Source organism: Acanthopagrus latus, chromosome 22 (assembly GCF_904848185.1).
Source record: "Acanthopagrus latus isolate v.2019 chromosome 22, fAcaLat1.1, whole genome shotgun sequence".
Taxonomy (NCBI): Eukaryota; Metazoa; Chordata; class Actinopteri; order Spariformes; family Sparidae; genus Acanthopagrus; species Acanthopagrus latus.
In genome coordinates, this window is record NC_051060.1 from 6,299,725 (window position 1) to 6,317,987 (window position 18,263).

At 39.9% G+C, this 18,263-nt stretch overlaps 3 protein-coding genes across 5 annotated transcripts; all 3 read left to right on the forward strand.

Annotated features, from left to right (window-relative positions):
- Positions 1-3,404, forward strand: LOC119012955 (vascular endothelial growth factor receptor 1-like). The gene is made up of 6 exons (XM_037087207.1): positions 1-135; positions 871-1,188; positions 1,698-2,024; positions 2,193-2,291; positions 2,383-2,411; positions 2,555-3,404. The coding sequence occupies exons 1-6, from the start codon at positions 90-92 to the stop codon at positions 2,624-2,626; spliced, it is 891 nt and encodes a 296-aa protein (XP_036943102.1). The 5' UTR covers positions 1-89; the 3' UTR covers positions 2,627-3,404.
- Positions 3,405-4,740: 1,336 nt separating this feature from the next.
- LOC119012954 lies at positions 4,741-11,509 on the forward strand. Of its 3 annotated transcripts, XR_005072637.1 has the most exons (7): positions 4,741-4,958; positions 5,570-5,884; positions 6,394-6,720; positions 6,900-6,998; positions 7,091-7,122; positions 8,214-9,008; positions 10,517-10,534. XR_005072637.1 is itself a non-coding variant. In XM_037087206.1 (6 exons), the coding sequence occupies exons 1-6, from the start codon at positions 8,963-8,965 to the stop codon at positions 11,457-11,459; spliced, it is 894 nt and encodes a 297-aa protein (XP_036943101.1). In that variant the 5' UTR covers positions 8,293-8,962; the 3' UTR covers positions 11,460-11,509. The 3 variants fall into 3 exon arrangements, 1 of the variants encoding a protein (XP_036943101.1); XR_005072638.1 differs by lacking the exon at positions 5,570-5,884; XM_037087206.1 differs by lacking the exons at positions 4,741-4,958; positions 5,570-5,884; positions 6,394-6,720; positions 6,900-6,998; positions 7,091-7,122 and adding exons at positions 9,687-10,007; positions 11,025-11,123; positions 11,216-11,244; positions 11,388-11,509 and having other exon boundaries at positions 8,293-9,008; positions 10,517-10,843.
- Positions 11,510-13,628: 2,119 nt separating this feature from the next.
- LOC119012953 lies at positions 13,629-17,946 on the forward strand. The gene is made up of 6 exons (XM_037087204.1): positions 13,629-13,938; positions 14,465-14,782; positions 15,292-15,618; positions 15,798-15,896; positions 15,988-16,019; positions 17,112-17,946. Exons 1-6 carry the CDS (start codon positions 13,893-13,895, stop codon positions 17,181-17,183), a joined length of 894 nt encoding a protein of 297 aa, XP_036943099.1. The 5' UTR covers positions 13,629-13,892; the 3' UTR covers positions 17,184-17,946.
- Positions 17,947-18,263: the final 317 nt, after the last annotated feature.

The following is an 18,263-nucleotide window of genomic DNA, read 5'->3' on the forward strand; positions in this document are numbered from 1 at the left end:
AAAGAGGAAACTGCAGCATCACCTACAGATCTGCTGCAGAGAAGAAAAGCCTCACACGACGTCTGCCTGCTGACAGAGAACGACACAAAATGTCTCTGCTGGGATTAATCTTTATTTCTGTGCTTCAGTTTGAAGGTAAAGCTGTTTTCTTATTTAGATGTCTATCAGGATTTTATGAGGACAATAATTATGAGTCAGCCATTTTCAGGTTGTTAAAAGTATGTAGACTCATGATACGTAGATGTGAAGAACAGGGAAGTGATGATCAAATAGTCAGTTTGCTCTCTGTGTTCTCTTTGATTTCTTTAAACTCCACCTATGTGACAGAATATTGAAGTATTCATATTACAGCTGGATGCAGATACTACATGGGTTGAACAGGATGATAAAAGTGGACATAATACAAAGCTGAATCCTAAAGAGCCACAATTCACTGATTAACTGAGACTGAAATGAAAATGACTCTCTTATATGAACACGACCACTAGAGCAGTGGTTCCCAACATTTGAACATTTAAATATCCTGCAATTTCTTTTTCTTTTTTCAAACTCAAATTGAAAAAAAAAAAAATAATATGTGAATATGTGATATGAACTAATTGTGGCACACACATAGCATTTTCTTAATTGGCTAATGAAATGACTGAGAATATTTACTTATCATCTTGGAAATGAATTAATAAATATTTCCACATACCCCCTGAAATGTGTTTGCGTACCTCTGGTTGGGAACCACTGCAGTTTTCTATTGAAAAAAAAATAAAAAATCCTCAAAGATGTTAAATGTTGTAAACTGCTTAGTCTCCATGCAGATATTTTGTTTGGAATGTGTCATTTCTTACAGAACATGTGTTCTTTTCTTTCCATCAGGTGTCAGTGGAGAAGTAAAATATCTCTACAGCAGAGCTGGACATTATGCCATCCTGTCCTGTGGCAGAGCATCATCCTCTGATCCAACATGCTCTCATGTTGAGTGGTTTTTCGACAGAGATCAAACTCAGTCTGTCACTGAAGTTTCAGGAGGAAAAGTTAAGCTGGACTCAGTCCGAGCTGTCAGGTTGAGTCTGGACTCTTCCTGCTCTTTGATCATTAAAAACATCACTGCTGAGGATGCTGGTCGCTACACCTGTCGACAGCGGGAATATTTTAATTTTACAGATATATCTACATATCTAAGTGTTCTGACAAGTGAGTGTCATTATTTTCCTCCTTGTCTTTTTTAGAGGGGGACAACCAGTGAGACAGACAGGTGTCTGTCAGTGTCTTTATGAAGGTGAACAGTGATGAGCAGCCATCATTCATCCAGTCAATATGGAGACACTCCTTCCATTTAAGGAAGAGAAGATCATGTCCATAATAGTCAAAGTGAAGTGAATGCCTCACTGTTTTAAGATGATCACAGAGCTGCTGCTCCTTCATTCATGTAACAAGTTCCCCTCCCCCAGTTTACAGAGATCCACAGATCAATCTGCTCATACATTTTCTTTACAGGTTTCACTTTTTCATTTCATGAAGTCATTTGTATTGTTGAAACAACACTGAAAGGTCTTGATTCCATTTATCTCAGCACACCTTCATATTTGAATGCAGTAAAACAATGAAGACAGACGATGAAGAGAAAGTTGTTCAGACCTTGTAGTTAAGTCCTCCAAACATTTTTCACACTGAGTGAACACTTATCTCTTGTTTTCTGTCAGTCTCTCCATCTCCACCAGACGCTGATCCAAAGAGGGACACTGAAGTCACATTAGAGTGTTCTCTGTTCAGACACATTGATCTCCATCACTGTCCACAGAACAGCATCCGCTGGATGGATGAGACAAGAACTGTGCTGCTTGGTGAAGGTGAAGGGTACAAGTTCCATGGACAGAAGAACTGTGTGTCTTCTCTCACTGTGAAGCGTCAGAGTGGCCACAACAGGAGATACACCTGTCAGCTGGTTGATGAGGAGAACAATGTGGAGATAGAAGCTGAGTACACACCTGTCTTCACAGGAGACCATCAGTCAGACACACCTGGTCCAGGTAAGATAACATGCAGCAGATACAAAGCTCGGCCTGATGCTCTCTCAAAGTTTCACACAAGAGGAACAAAAGGAACATTTGTAACTTGATGATTATTTTCTTCCTGCAGGGGTTAAATATTGTCTGTATTTATTAAATGACTTGTTGTTGTAAAATCCTGTTCAACAGATTCCACAAATGTCCCTCTGAGCTCCATCATGTCGACTCTGAGAGTCGCAGGACTGATCCTGATGATTGTCATCACTGTTCTTGTCATCAGAGGCACAAGTGAGGAAATCCACACTGTGATTTTATACAACTGCTTCATATGAATCATATTTTTAATGTTTAATGCTCCTTTTTATTGTTTCTCCCCCAGGTAACAGAAACCCACCTGATGATGACAATGTGAGTAAAAAAACAACTCATATGATTTGTAAAATGAAAGATGTGACTGTAAGTTCAGTCTGTGGTTCCTTCTGTGAACAGAGGCTGCAGACTCTCTGGTAGAAACGCTGTCACAATCTTATTTGCTGTGTTGTATTTCTCAGGTGTGTACGGATGGTGATGAAGTCAGCTATGAAAATGATGAAGCACGTCCTGCTGCGACCAGACTGGACTGATCAGCAGCTTCCACACCGACGTCAACATCATCTCTCATGACTAACCCAAGCTTTGAGTTTAAGTGATCGTCCTGTGTTTGGGATACACTGTTTGTTCATTTCACAGCTTAAATGATGTAAAAACTTTCACTGTTTCTGTTCCAACAACAAGCAGCTGTTTTGTAGTTTCAGTTGATAAAAGATTCTCAGTTTTATCAGTGTTTTTCAGATAAGTGGCCAGAATAACTGTTGGTAAAGTACATTTCTACTAAACCACAAACATGTTGAAACTTTACATTTCTTTGTGGAGCCACTTTGAGTTTCTCTTTGTTCAGTTTTCAGTTGTGACAATGCTGTGTTAATGTTCTGGTTAGGTTCAGGTACAAAACCCACCTGGTCAGGGTTAGGAAAACATCTCTATCACTTCAAACACAGCCACAAATTGTCCTGATGTCACGTCAGAAATATCCAGTTCTGTTGCCACCAACACGTCTCCAAATTGTCCCGACGTCTCATTAAAAATATCTGCTGTTGTTTCCAGTAACACGGCTGGAAAATGTCCCAAACTCTTGAAACGCTGTCCTGCTTTCAAACATGAGCTTCATTGTGCTGTGCTGTACCCGATTTAATGCCTTTTTTATCACAATGTTTGAGTTTCTTATTTCCATATTAGCCCTTCTATGGACGGGTGCTGTGAATCAGCGTCTGCAATAGAGTTCTCAACAGGTCGGGCCGGCCTGACAAACCCGACTGGACCTGCAGGTTCGGGATGAAAAAATACGCAAATGAGCCGGGTCGGGTCGGGCCTCAGGCTTCCTTTTTCATAAAACAGATTTCTTGCAGGTTGTAAATTATATATTGTTTGTTGTGAATCATCGCTGTTCACGTGTGGTGAAGAGTAAGTTTGGCTGCCTCATTGGAAGGGGCAGACGCAGACCTGACGCCGCTGCATACGATAACAAGTGTATGAGGAAAACAATGCAGGCGCGCGGGGGGGTCGGGTTCGGGCAGACAATTCATTCTGGTGTGTCGGGCTGCATTGGGTTTGGGCTTAAAAACTCGCGGGCCGGGTCGGGTCGGGTTGTAATTTTCAGGCCCGTTGAGAACTCTAGTCTGCAACAAACACTGTGATTCTTCATCAGACAGCTGCTTCAGTTTGTCTGTGTATATTGTATCTGTCCCTGCACCATAAATAATAAAGTCATATGAGACAACCTGCTGTGAGCGTTCAGCCTAACTCCATACTTCTTGTTTTTCCTTTCAGTACGTACTGCAGCTGCCTCTACAAAGTACATGCTGTTAGTCAGTATACATACAATCGGCGCGTGTTACTTCATAATGACAGTGCACCTTGAACTTTGACCCTCTTGCTCTGATATCTGTCGCAGCCTCAACACAAACTCTTGGAGTACAGAGAACATAGTTCTCACACTGTGGTGTCTGTCATCTGTCAGCCAGCTGTCAAATGTTGGTGCTCTCTGGGCTTTGTTCATATTCTCATGACACACCGTGACGTATCTTCAGCTGTGCAGAGGATTGTGGGTCACATACTGTAAAATGCGAGCAGGTGTAGCAGGACATCCTGGTATTACTGGCATCCTGCATTTCACATACTTTGTATTGGTACAAACTCAGTCTTTTCCAGTCATATTAAATAGTATGGCAGTATGGGTGATGGAGCGCAGCGTTACTTTTCTTCTTCTGTTTCTCATAAAGCAAAGTTCATATTTCTGTATTGTGCCACAGAAATGACTGAATGGACCTGAACACGTTTCCATCACTCGGACTAAAATTACAAATCTCTCTGAATTCCTTCAGTTAATACCATCATCAAACCAAAAGAGGATTTACCTATTGAGTCTTGACATTTGGAGATAAAATCTTTTCACCTGATCATATTTCACAATTCCATGGAAAAGAAAATGAGGAAGTGCAAAGTGTATAAACACAAACTGTGTGTGTTTACTTGAGGAACGTGTAGAGTTGCATTAGATCTGTTTGAATCATTTTGTTCAAGAAACGTGTCAAAATCAGGAAGTCAGATGGTCTTAAAATGGAATTTCTTCGTAAACTATAAAATGACACAACTTCAGATTGTGAAACACAAGAGTGTTGTGTGCAGTCTGTTTGGAAGAAATAGAAGTGATTCGAGTTTAACTGTCATGATGGGCAGTGTGGGTGTTAATTATCAAGTTATTTTAACACACTAATCAACCACAAAGAGGAAACTGCAGCATCACCTACAGATCTGCTGCAGAGAAGAAAAGCCTCACACGACGTCTGCCTGCTGACAGAGAACGACACAAAATGTCTCTGCTGGGATTAATCTTTATTTCTGTGCTTCAGTTTGAAGGTAAAGCTGGTTTCTTATTTAGATGTTGATCAGGATTTTACAGACGTTTTTAATTTTGATTCGCATTAGATACATGTAGTGGGGAAAATGAACACTTCACTGTTTTTCTGCTTTAAAACACTTTGATTTTGGAAACCTATACTCATGATATGTAGATGTGAAGAATAGGGAAGTAATGATCAAATAGTCAGTTTGCTCTCTGTGTTCTCTTTGCTTTCTTTAAACTCCACCTATGTGACAGATTATTGAAGTATTCACATTACAGCTGGATTCAGATACTACATGGATTGAACAGGATGATAAAAGTGCACATAATACAAAGCTGAATCCTAAAGAGCCACAATTCACTGATTAACTGAGACTGAAATGAAAATGACTCTCTTATATGAACACGACCACTAGAGGGCCGAGGGCGACACACTCCCTCTCTGTCACTGGACATGTAAAATCCCAGTTCAGACCTGGACGATCTTTGTCAGATCTTTGTTGATTGAAATATGAAATAAAATCCTAACAGACGTTACCTATTGTTAGCTGCTTAGGCTCCATGCAGATGTTTTATATGTAACCTGTGATCTCTCACAGAGCATGTGTTCTTTTCTTTCCATCAGGCGTAAGTGGAGAAGTAAAATATCTCTACAGCAGAGCTGGACATGATGCCATCCTGTCCTGTGGCAGAGCATCATCCTCTGATCCAACATGCTCTCATGTTACATGGCTGTATGACAAAGATCGAGCTCAGTCTTTCACTGAAGTTTCAGAGGGAAAAGTTAAGCTGGACTCAGTCCGAGCTGTCAGGTTGAGTCTGGACACTTCCTGCTCTTTGATCATTAAAAAAATCACTGCTGAGGATGCTGCTTTCTACACTTGTCGACAGGGGAACAATCCTCATACAGATACATCTACATATCTAAGTGTTCTGACAAGTGAGTGTCATTATTTTCCACCTTGTCTTTTTTAGAGGGGGACAACCAGTGAGACAGACAGGTGTCTGTCAGTGTCTTTATGAAGGTGAACAGTGATGAGCAGCCATCATTCATCCAGTCAATATGGAGACACTCCTTCCATTTAAGGAAGAGAAGATCATGTCCATAATAGTCAAAGTGAAGTGAATGCCTCACTGTTTTAAGATGATCACAGAGCTGCTGCTCCTTCATTCATGTAACAAGTTCCCCTCCCCCAGTTTACAGAGATCCACAGATCAATCTGCTCATACATTTTCTTTACAGGTTTCACTTTTTCATTTCATGAAGTCATTTGTATTGTTGAAACAACACTGAAAGGTCTTGATTCCATTTATCTCAGCACACCTTCATATTTGAATGCAGTAAAACAATGAAGACAGACGATGAAGAGAAACTTGTTCAGACCTTGTAGTAAAGTCCTCCAAACATTTTTCACACTGAGTGAACACTTATCTCTTGTTTTCTGTCAGTCTCTCCATCTCCACCAGACGCTGATCCAAAGAGGGACGCTGAAGTCACATTAGAGTGTTCCCTGTTCAGACACATTGATCTCCATCACTGTCCACAGATCAGCATCCGCTGGATGGATGAGACAGGAACTGTGCTGCTTGGTGAAGGTGAAGGGTACAAGTTCCATGGACAGAAGAACTGTGTGTCTTCTCTCACTGTGAAGCGTCAGAGTGGCCACAACAGGAGATACACCTGTCAGCTGGTTGATGAGGAGAACAATGTGGAGATAGAAGCTGAGTACACACCTGTCTTCACAGGAGACCATCAGTCAGACACACCTGGTACAGGTAAGATAACATGCAGCAGATACAAAGCTCGGCCTGATGCTCTCTCAAAGTTTCACACATAAACGATGAAATATTTCCACGAGGAACATTTGTAACTTCATGATTATTTTCTCCCTGCAGGGGTTAAATATTGTCTGTATTTATTAAATGACATGTTGTTGTAAAATCCTGTTCAACAGATTCCACAAATGTCCCTCTGAGCTCCATCATGTCGACTCTGAGAGTTGCAGGACTGATCCTGATGATTGTCATCACTGTTCTTGTCATCAGAGGCACAAGTGAGGAAATCCACACTGTGATTTTATACAACTGCTTCATATGAATCATATTTTTAATGTTTAATGCTCCTTTTTTATTGTTTCTCCCCCAGGGAGCAGAAAACCACCTGATGATGACAAAAATGTGAGTAAAAAAATAACTCATATGATTTGTAAGATGAACAGTGTTGGGGAAGCTACTTTGCAAGCGTAGCTTGTAAAACTACATGTAGTTCAGCCTGGCAGTAGTTTGAACAAACTACATTTCTACCCCTGGAGAAATGTAGTTTGTAAAACTACTGCTAAAAAAAAGTAGCAGTAGCAACTACTTATACTCATTATATTCATTTAACTCAGCATTAAATAAATCAACATATGGTGGATATGAAACAAAATATAATAGCCTATAAAAAAATCACATGCCAGCAGAAATATGCTCCTCAAATCAAGTTTTATTTTTTACAGAAGAAAAGCTGACACTTTTGGTCAACATCACAGGAACTTCAGAGGCACTAACAGTAGAACTAGATGCCAGGACAGAATCACTTGTTGACACGACACATGAACAGTCTCTCAAAGTTTTTATCCGACAGCCGGTTCCGTTTAGCACTAAAAGCATCTTTACCAACCCCAAAAAGTCGTTCACATGCTGCACTGGCTGGGACACCAGCGTTGAACTTCACAAACAGTTTGGACAGTTTGGGTATAGATTTGAAGGTATTCTGTGGGGACTCATCTGACTCATCTGACTTCTTTGAAGTCAAACTTTGTGTTGTTTTTGGCTCGCAGAGCTCACACGTGAACATGTAGGTCGTGTCTGTGGATGCATCTATATCCAACATGTGCATGCTCAAATATGGCCATTGTTGGGCTGGCGTGTCGGGCTGACCTATATAATTTATATTATATAAGTCTTTTTTTCTATAAAAACAATATTTCATGTTATTGGTCACCATTAAAGTTTGTAGATTGAGTAGTTAAACTACAAAAAATTACCCAATAAGTAGTTAAAATAATTGACACAACACAAAATATGAATGTAGTTTAACTACCAGCAAGATACAGCAAATTGTAGTTACGGTATGTAGTTCAACTACATGTAGTTTAAGTCTCCCCAACACTGAAAATGAAAGATGTGACTGTAAGTTCAGTCTGTGGTTCCTTCTGTGAACAGAGGCTGCAGACTCTCTGGTAGAAACGCTGTCACAATCTTATTTGCTGTGTTGTATTTCTCAGGTGTGTACGGATGGTGATGAAGTCAGCTATGAAAATGATGAAGCACGTCCTGCTGCGACCAGACTGGACTGATCAGCAGCTTCCACACCGACGTCAACATCATCTCTCATGACTAACCCAAGCTTTGAGTTTAAGTGATCGTCCTGTGTTTGGGATACAGTGTTTGTTCATTTCACAGCTTAAATGATGTAAAAACTTTCACTGTTTCTGTTCCAACAACAAGCAGCTGTTTTGTAGTTTCAGTTGATAAAAGATTCTCATTCTTATCAGTGTTTTTCAGATAAGTGGCCAGAATAACTGTTGGTAAATCACATTTCTACTAAACCACAAACATGTTGAAACTTTACATTTCTGTATGAAGAAAATGAAGAAGTGCAAAGTGTATAAACACAAACTGTGTGTGTTTACTTGAGGAACGTGTAGAGTTGCATTAGATCTATTTGAGTCATTTTGTTCAAGAAACGTGTCAAAGTCAGGAAGTCAGATGCTCTTAAAATTGAATTTCTTTGTAAACTATAAAATGACACAACTTCAGATTGTGAAACACAAGAGTGTTGTGTGCAGTCTGTTTGGTAGAAACAGAAGTGACGTGTGTATAACTGTCATGATGGGCAGTGTGAGTGTTAATTCAAGAGTTCTTTTAACACACTAATCAACCACAAAGAGGAAACTGCAGCATCACCTACAGATCTGCTGCAGAGAAGAAAAGCCTCACACGACGTCTGCCTGCTGACAGAGAACGACACAAAATGTCTCTGCTGGGATTAATCTTTATTTCTGTGCTTCAGTTTGAAGGTAAAGCTGTTTTCTTATTTAAATGTTGATCAGAAATGTACAGAAATGCTGAATTTTCATTAGATAATGGCTTGTGAGACAAATTACCCAACCACTGTTTTGCTGCTTTCGGTAAATTTTAAAATATTTCATTGAACTTTCTGTCCTTTAAATGAGCCGAAAATTATTAATAATTAGGAGTCAGTAATCTTCAGATTAAGTATTCCATGTATAGATTTCAGCTTAATATGGCGATGTGAAGAACAGGGAAGTGATGATCAAATAGTCAGTTTGCTCTCTGTGTTCTCTTTGCTTTCTTTAAACTCCACCTATGTGACAGAATATTGAAGTATTCACATTACAGCTGGATGCAGATACTACATGGATTGAACAGGATGATAAAAGTGGACATAATACAAAGCTGAATCCTAAAGAGCCACAATTCACTGATTAACTGAGACTGAAATGAAAATGACTCTCTTATATGAACACGACCACTAGAGGGCCGAGGGTGACACACTCCCTCTCTGTCACTGGAAATGTAAAATCCCAGTTCAGATCTGGACGATCTTTGTCAGTTGTTTTATGATTTTTTAATGAAATAAAATCCTTACTGTTGTTAACTGTTTAGTCTTCATGCAGACATTTTATATGTAACATGTCATTTCTACAGAACATGTGTTCTTTTCTTTCCATCAGGCACCAGTGGAGAAGGAAAAAATCTCTACAGCAGAGCTGGACATGATGCCATCCTGTCCTGTGGCAGAGCATCATCCTCTGATCCAACATGCTCTCATGTTGAGTGGTTTTACAACAACAGAGATCCATCTCACACTTTCACTAAGGTCTCAGACGGAAAAGTTATGCTGGACTCAGTCCGAGCTGTCAGGTTGAGTCTGGACACTTCCTGCTCTTTGATCATTAAAAACATCACTGCTGAGGATGCTGGTCGCTACATCTGTTGGCAGGGGGAATATGGTCACAATACACATATATCTACATCTCTAAGTGTTCTGACAAGTGAGTGTCATTATTTTCCTCCTTGTCTTTTTTAGAGGGGGACAACCAGTGAGACAGACAGGTGTCTGTCAGTGTCTTTATGAAGGTGAACAGTGATGAGCAGCCATCATTCATCCAGTCAATATGGAGACACTCCTTCCATTTAGGGAAGAGAGGATCATGTCCATAATAGTCAAAGTGAAGTGAATGCCTCACTGTTTTAAGATGATCACAGAGCTGCTGCTCCTTCATTCATGTAACAAGTTCCCCTCCCCCAGTTTACAGAGATCCACAGATCAATCTGCTCATACATTTTCTTTACAGGTTTCACTTTTTCATTTCATGAAGTCATTTGTATTGTTGAAACAACACTGAAAGGTCTTGATTCCATTTATCTCAGCACACCTTCATATTTGAATGCAGTAAAACAATGAAGACAGACGATGAAGAGAAAGTTGTTCAGACCTTGTAGTAAAGTCCCCCAAACATTTTTCACACTGAGTGAACACTTATCTCTTGTTTTCTGTCAGTCTCTCCATCTCCACCAGATGCTGATCCAAAGAGGGACACTGAAGTCACATTAGAGTGTTCTCTGTTCAGACACATTGATCTCCATCACTGTCCACAGATCAGCATCCGCTGGATGGATGAGACAAGAACTGTGCTGCTTGGTGAAGGTGAAGGGTACAAGTTCCATGGACAGAAGAACTGTGTGTCTTCTCTCACTGTGAAGCGTCAGAGTGGCCACAACAGGAGATACACCTGTCAGCTGGTTGATGAGGAGAACAATGTGGAGATAGAAGCTGAGTACACACCTGTCTTCACAGGAGACCATCAGTCAGACACACCTGGTACAGGTAAGATAACATGCAGCAGATACAAAGCTCGGCCTGATGCTCTCTCAAAGTTTCACACATAAACGATGAAATATTCCCACAAGAGGAATATTTGTTACTTCATGATTATTTTCTTCCTGCAGGGGTTAAATATTGTCTGTATTTATTAAATGACTTGTTGTTGTAAAATCCTGTACAACAGATTCCACAAATGTCCCTCTGAGCTCCATCATGTCGACTCTGAGAGTCGCAGGACTGATCCTGATGATTGTCATCACTGTTCTTGTCATCAGAGGCACAAGTGAGGAAATCCACACTGTGATTTTATACAACTGCTTCATATGAATCATATTTTTAATGTTTAATGCTACTTTTTTATTGTTTCTCCCCCAGGGAGCAGAAACCCACCTGATGATGACAATGTGAGTAAAAAAACAACTCATATGATTTGTAAAATGAAAGATGTGACTGTAAGTTCAGTCTGTGGTTCCTTCTGTGAACAGAGGCTGCAGACTCTCTGGTAGAAACACTGTCACAATCTTATTTGCTGTGTTGTATTTCTCAGGTGTGTACGGATGGTGATGAAGTCAGCTATGAAAATGATGAAGCACGTCCTGCTGCGACCAGACTGGACTGATCAGCAGCTTCCACACCGACGTCAACATCATCCTTCATGACTAACCCAAGCTTTGAGTTAAAATGATCGTTCTGTGTTTGGGATACACTGTTTGTTCATTTCACAGCTTAAATGATGTAAAAACTTTCACTGTTTCCGTTCCAACAACAAGCAGCTGTTTTGTAGTTTCAGTTGATGAGAGATTCTCATTCTTATCAGTGTTTTTCAGATAAGTGGCCAGAATAACTGTTGGTAAAGTACATTTCTACTAAACCACAAACATGTTGAAACTTTACATTTCTGTATGGAGCCAATTTGAATTTCTCCAGTTTTCTTCAGTTTTCAGTTGTGACAATGCTGTGTTAATGTTCTGGTTAGGTTCAGGTACAAAACCCACCTGGTCAGGGTTAGGAGAACATCATGGTTTGGTTTATCTGGCTCTCTCGCCTCAAACACAGCCACAAATTGTCCTGATTTCACATCAGAAATATCCAGTTCTGTTGCCACCAACACGTCTCCAAATTGTCCCGACGTCTCATTAAAAATATCTGCTGTTGTTTCCAGTAAAACAGCTGTAAAATGTCCCAAACTCTTGAAACGCTGTCCTGCTTTTAAACATGAACCTCACTGTGCTGTGCTGTACCCGATTTAATGCCTTTTTTATCACAATGTTTGAGTTTCTTAATGTAGCACTCCCCTCAGTAGCCATATTGATGAGGGCAGGGCTTTTGGATTCTTTAAAAGTATTTACCAACTAGCTTTAACCCTGATTAACTCAGTTTTAAATGTTATATTGGATTTCTTTTTAAAGCACACACAAAATGTTTTTTAACCTACCTATAAATTCGCCTTTCTTAAGTTGTAGTTTAACACACTCTAAGCAGACAGGTAGTCAAGTGGTTACAGTGCATGTTGCATATGCAGTGGGCTGTGGTTCGAATCCCAGCTGGCGTACCTTTGCTGCATGTCACACCACCTCTCTCCCATTTTCCAATCTATCCGCTGTCATAAATAAAGGCGTCTATGCCTGGAAAAATCTTTTTTTTAAAAAGAAAGAAACCGTCTGAAGCCCAGCAGAGTACAGAAGTTGTTGTTTTTAGATAAAATAAATACATTTCCTCACTGTATGTGTTATATTTTGTTCCAAGTAACACATTCACATCACAACTCTCTCGCCAATGTGCTTCAACTTTCCCCTCAGTCATCTTTCTATCAGAAAACCAGGCACTATATTAATGAGTGTATCATTCCTTTATTTGCGTTATCATTTAAGCACAATTCAATTCAAGGCTTCACGCAGCGTTACTTTTGTCCTTCTGTTTCTCACAAAACATTTCACCTCCTGTTTTGGTTGCGCCACAGAAATGACAGAATGGTGCTGAACGTTTCCATCACTTGGACTAAAAATAAAAATGCCACTGAATTCCTTCAGTTGACACCAAATAACCATCATAAAACCAAAAGATGGTTTACTTTTAGAGGTAAAAGCTTTTCACCTGATCATATTTCACAACTCAGTGGAAAAGAAAATGAACAAGTGTAAAGTGTATCAACACAAACTGTGTGTGGATATTTGAGGAATCACTTCCTGGAGCATGTGTAGAGTTGCATTAGATGGTTCTGCCATATGTCACTGAGGCTCCTGTTTGTTGAATTAATACATTGTTAAAATACCAACATGTCTCGTTTCTTCTGAATTCAATAAACCAATCCAACAAACTAAACCAACACTGACAGATGTCATTAATCCCCTTATTCAACCACATGATTTGCGTTGAAAGTCTTTAGCTCACAGTTGCTAAAATGACTACCTTAGACACTTGTTCTATTTATGTTTCATCTGTTGTGGTCTGTTGTCTTCCTCTGCCATCATAGCATTGTGGACAAGTGGGTGTGTTTCCTAGGAGGCCTGGTTTGTTCAGTCAACAAAGCTGCAGCTTGGACTTTTTTTTTGTTTTGTTTTTGTTTATATATTTTGGTTTATGATTAAAACATTCCCATCATCCTCAGCTGTGTCTGTGTTTCCTGCTAATAGGGATGCTAACATGCTAAACAAATATGCTAACATGGCTGTTCTTCCTGTTCTGTTTTTCTCACAAAACGTGTCATGTCCTTTGTTGGTTGTTCATCAGAAATGACAGAGTGGAAGAAAAAAATATCACGTATTTTGAAAGGACAGGGAGATGATACCAAAAACATTTTCGTTTTGGGTCAAGAACTATAGACTGACAAAACTGCAGTATGTGAAACACAAGTGTGTCATGTGCAGTCTGTTTAGAAGGAACAGAGGTGACGTGAGTCTAACTCTAATGTCCGGCAGGATGGCTGCTATTTCTGAGGTTATTTTAACACAGTATTAAACCACAAAGAGGAAACTGCAGCATCAGCTACAGATCTGCTGCAGAGAAGAAAAGCCTCACACGACGTCTGCCTGCTGACAGAGAACGACACAAAATGTCTCTGCTGGGATTAATCTTTTTTTCTGTGCTTCAGTTTGAAGGTAAAGCTGTTTTTGTTATTTAAATGTTGATCAGGATTTTACAGACGGTTGTAATTGTCATTCCTATTGGGTAAATGGTAGATTGTTAAAAGATGTAGATGTGAAGAACAGGGAAGTGATGATCAAATAGTCAGTTTGCTCTCTGTGTTCTCTTTGATTTCTTTAAACTCCACCTATGTGACAGAATATTGAAGTATTCACATTACAGCTGGATGCAGATACTACATGGGTTGAACAGGATGATAAAAGTGCACATAATACAAAACTGAATCCTAAAGAGCCAGAATTCACTGATTAACTGAGACTGAAATGAAAATGACTCTCTTATATGAACACGACCACTAGAGGGCCGAGGGTGACACACTCCCTCTCTGTCACTGGAAATGTAAAATCCCAGTTCAGACCTGGATGATCTTTGTCAGTTATTTGTTGATTAAAGAATAAAAAAGAATCCTCATAGTTGTTAACAGATGTGTATATGTAATGTATCATTTCTACAGAACATGTGTTCTTTTCTTTCCATCAGGCGTCAGTGGAGAAGTAAAATATCTCTACAGCAGAGCTGGACATTATGTCATCCTGTCCTGTGGCAGAGCATCATCCTCTGATCCAACATGCTCTCATGTTACATGGCTGTATGACAAAGATCGACCTCAGACTTTCACTGAAGTTTCAGGAGGAAAAGTTAAGCTGGACTCAGTCCGAGCTGTCAGGTTGAGTCTGGACTCTTCCTGCTCTTTGATCATTAAAAACATCACTGCTGAGGACGCTGCTTTCTACACCTGTCGACAGGGGGACTACGCTAATTATAGAGATACATCTACATATCTAAGTGTTCTGACAAGTGAGTGTCATTATTTTCCACCTTGTCTTTTTTAGAGGGGGACAACCAGTGAGACAGACAGGTGTCTGTCAGTGTCTTTATGAAGGTGAACAGTGATGAGCAGCCATCATTCATCCAGTCAATATGGAGACACTCCTTCCATTTAAGGAAGAGAAGATCATGTCCATAATAGTCAAAGTGAAGTGAATGCCTCACTGTTTTAAGATGATCACAGAGCTGCTGCTCCTTCATTCATGTAACAAGTTCCCCTCCCCCAGTTTACAGAGATCCACAGATCAATCTGCTCATACATTTTCTTTACAGGTTTCACTTTTTCATTTCATGAAGTCATTTGTATTGTTGAAACAACACTGAAAGGTCTTGATTCCATTTATCTCAGCACACCTTCATATTTGAATGCAGTAAAACAATGAAGACAGACGATGAAGAGAAAGTTGTTCAGACCTTGTAGTAAAGTCCTCCAAACATTTTTCACACTGAGTGAACACTTATCTCTTGTTTTCTGTCAGTCTCTCCATCTCCACCAGACGCTGATCCAAAGAGGGACGCTGAAGTCACATTAGAGTGTTCTCTGTTCAGACACATTGATCTCCATCACTGTCCACAGAACAGCATCCGCTGGATGGATGAGACAAGAACTGTGCTGCTTGGTGAAGGTGAAGGGTACAAGTTCCATGGACAGAAGAACTGTGTGTCTTCTCTCACTGTGAAGCGTCAGAGTGGCCACAACAGGAGATACACCTGTCAGGTGGTTGATGAGGAGAACAATGTGGAGATAGAAGCTGAGTACACACCTGTCTTCACAGGAGACCATCAGTCAGACACACCTGGTCCAGGTAAGATAACATGCAGCAGATACAAAGCTCGGCCTGATGCTCTCTCAAAGTTTCACACATAAACGATGAAATATTTCCACGAGGAACATTTGTAACTTAATGATTATTTTCTTCCTGCAGGGGTTAAATATTGTCTGTATTTATTAAATGACATGTTGTTGTAAAATCCTGTTCAACAGATTCCACAAATGTCCCTCTGAGCTCCATCATGTCGACTCTGAGAGTTGCAGGACTGATCCTGATGATTGTCATCACTGTTCTTGTCATCAGAGGCACAAGTGAGGAAATCCACACTGTGATTTTATACAACTGCTTCATATGAATCATATTTTTAATGTTTAATGCTCCTTTTTATTGTTTCTCCCCCAGGGAGCAGAAAACCACCTGATGATGACAAAAATGTGAGTAAAAAAATAACTCATATGATTTGTAAGATGAACAGTGTTGGGGAAGCTACTTTGCAAGCGTAGCTTGTAAAACTAGATGTAGTTCAGCCTGGCAGTAGTTTGAACAAACTACATTTCTACCCCTGGAGAAATGTAGTTTGTAAAACTACTGCTAAAAAAAAGTAGCAGTAGCAACTACTTATACTCATTATATTCATTTAACTCAGCATTAAATAAATCAACATATGGTGGATATGAAACAAAATATAATAGCCTATAAAAAAAATCACATGCCAGCAGAAATATGCCCCACAAATCAAGTTTTATTTTTTACAGAAGAAAAGCTGACACTTTTGGTCAACATCACAGGAACTTCAGTGGCACTAACAGTAGAACTAGATGCCAGGACAGAATCACTTGTTGACACGACACATGAACAGTCTCTCAAAGTTTTTATCTGACAGCCGGTTCCGTTTAGCACTAAAAGCATCTTTACCAACCCCAAAAAGTCGTTCACATGCTGCACTGGCTGGGACACCAGCGTTGAACTTCACAAACAGTTTGGACAGTTTGGGTATAGATTTGAAGGTATTCTGTGGGGACTCATCTGACTCATCTGACTTCTTTGAAGTCAAACTTTGTGTTGTTTTTGGCTCGCAGAGCTCACACGTGGACATGTAGGTCGTGTCTGTGGATGCATCTATATCCAACATGTGCATGCTCAAATATGGCCATTGTTGGGCTGGTGTGTCGGGCTGACCTATATAATTTATATTATATAAGTCTTTTTTTCTATAAAAACAATATTTCATGTTATTGGTCACCATTAAAGTTTGTAGATTGAGTAGTTAAACTACAAAAAATTACCCAATAAGTAGTTAAAATAATTGACACAACACAAAATATGAATGTAGTTTAACTACCAGCAAGATACAGCAAATTGTAGTTACGGTATGTAGTTCAACTACATGTAGTTTAAGTCTCCCCAACACTGAAAATGAAAGATGTGACTGTAAGTTCAGTCTGTGGTTCCTTCTGTGAACAGAGGCTGCAGACTCTCTGGTAGAAACGCTGTCACAATCTTATTTGCTGTGTTGTATTTCTCAGGTGTGTACGGATGGTGATGAAGTCAGCTATGAAAATGATGAAGCACGTCCTGCTGCGACCAGACTGGACTGATCAGCAGCTTCCACACCGACGTCAACATCATCCTTCATGACTAACCCAAGCTTTGAGTTAAAGTGATCGTCCTGTGTTTGGGATACACTGTTTGTTCATTTCACAGCTTAAATGATGTAAAAACTTTCACTGTTTCCATTCCAACAACAAGCAGCTGTTCTGTAGTTTCAGTTGATAAAAGATTCTCATTTTTATCAGTGTTTTTCAGATAAGTGGCCAGAATAACTGTTGGTAAAGTACATTTCTACTAAACCACAAACATGTTGAAACTTTACATTTCTTTGTGGAGCCACTTTGAGTTTCTCTTTGTTCAGTTTTCAGTTGTGACAATGCTGTGTTAATGTTCTGGTTAGGTTCAGGTACAAAACCCACCTGGTCAGGGTTAGGAAAACATCTCTATCACTTCAAACACAGCCACAAATTGTCCTGATGTCACCAACACGTCTCCAAATTGTCCCGACGTCTCATTAAAAATATCTGCTGTTGTTTCCAGTAACACGGCTGGAAAATGTCCCAAACTCTTGAAACGCTGTCCTGCTTTCAAACATGAGCTTCATTGTGCTGTGCTGTACCCGATTTAATGCCTTTTTTATCACAATGTTTGAGTTTCTTATTTCCATATTAGCCCTTCTATGGACGGGTGCTGTGAATCAGCGTCTGCAACAAACACTGTGATTCTTCATCAGACAGCTGCTTCAGTTTGTCTGTGTATATTGTATCTGTCCCTGCACCATAAATAATAAAGTCATATGAGACAACCTGCTGTGAGCGTTCAGCCTAACTACATACTTCTTGTTTTTCCTTTCAGTACGTACTGCAGCTGCCTCTACAAAGTACATGCTGTTGCGAGCAGTATACATACAATCGGCGCGTGTTACTTCATAATGACAGTGCACCTTGAACTTTGACCCTCTTGCTCTGATATCTGTCGCAGCCTCAACACAAACTCTTGGAGTACAGAGAACATAGTTCTCACACTGTGGTGTCTGTCATCTGTCAGCCAGCTGTCAAATGTTGGTGCTCTCTGGGCTTTGTTCATATTCTCATGACACAGCATGACGTATCTTCAGCTGTGCAGAG

Bases quoted from the DNA above. Each gene is read 5' to 3' on its own strand.
- LOC119012954 (XM_037087206.1), top strand. From the start codon at position 8,963: ATGTCTCTGCTGGGATTAATCTTTATTTCTGTGCTTCAGTTTGAAG. The intron at 9,009-9,686 runs GTAAAGCTGTTT...TCTTTCCATCAG, and splicing joins TTCTGTGCTTCAGTTTGAAG to GCACCAGTGGAGAAGGAAAA. The intron at 11,124-11,215 runs GTGAGGAAATCC...TTTCTCCCCCAG, and splicing joins TCTTGTCATCAGAGGCACAA to GGAGCAGAAACCCACCTGAT.
- LOC119012953 (XM_037087204.1), top strand. From the start codon at position 13,893: ATGTCTCTGCTGGGATTAATCTTTTTTTCTGTGCTTCAGTTTGAAG. The intron at 13,939-14,464 runs GTAAAGCTGTTT...TCTTTCCATCAG, and splicing joins TTCTGTGCTTCAGTTTGAAG to GCGTCAGTGGAGAAGTAAAA. The intron at 14,783-15,291 runs GTGAGTGTCATT...GTTTTCTGTCAG, and splicing joins ATATCTAAGTGTTCTGACAA to TCTCTCCATCTCCACCAGAC.
- LOC119012955 (XM_037087207.1), top strand. From the start codon at position 90: ATGTCTCTGCTGGGATTAATCTTTATTTCTGTGCTTCAGTTTGAAG. The intron at 2,025-2,192 runs GTAAGATAACAT...CCTGTTCAACAG, and splicing joins GTCAGACACACCTGGTCCAG to ATTCCACAAATGTCCCTCTG. The intron at 2,412-2,554 runs GTGAGTAAAAAA...TGTATTTCTCAG, and splicing joins ACCCACCTGATGATGACAAT to GTGTGTACGGATGGTGATGA.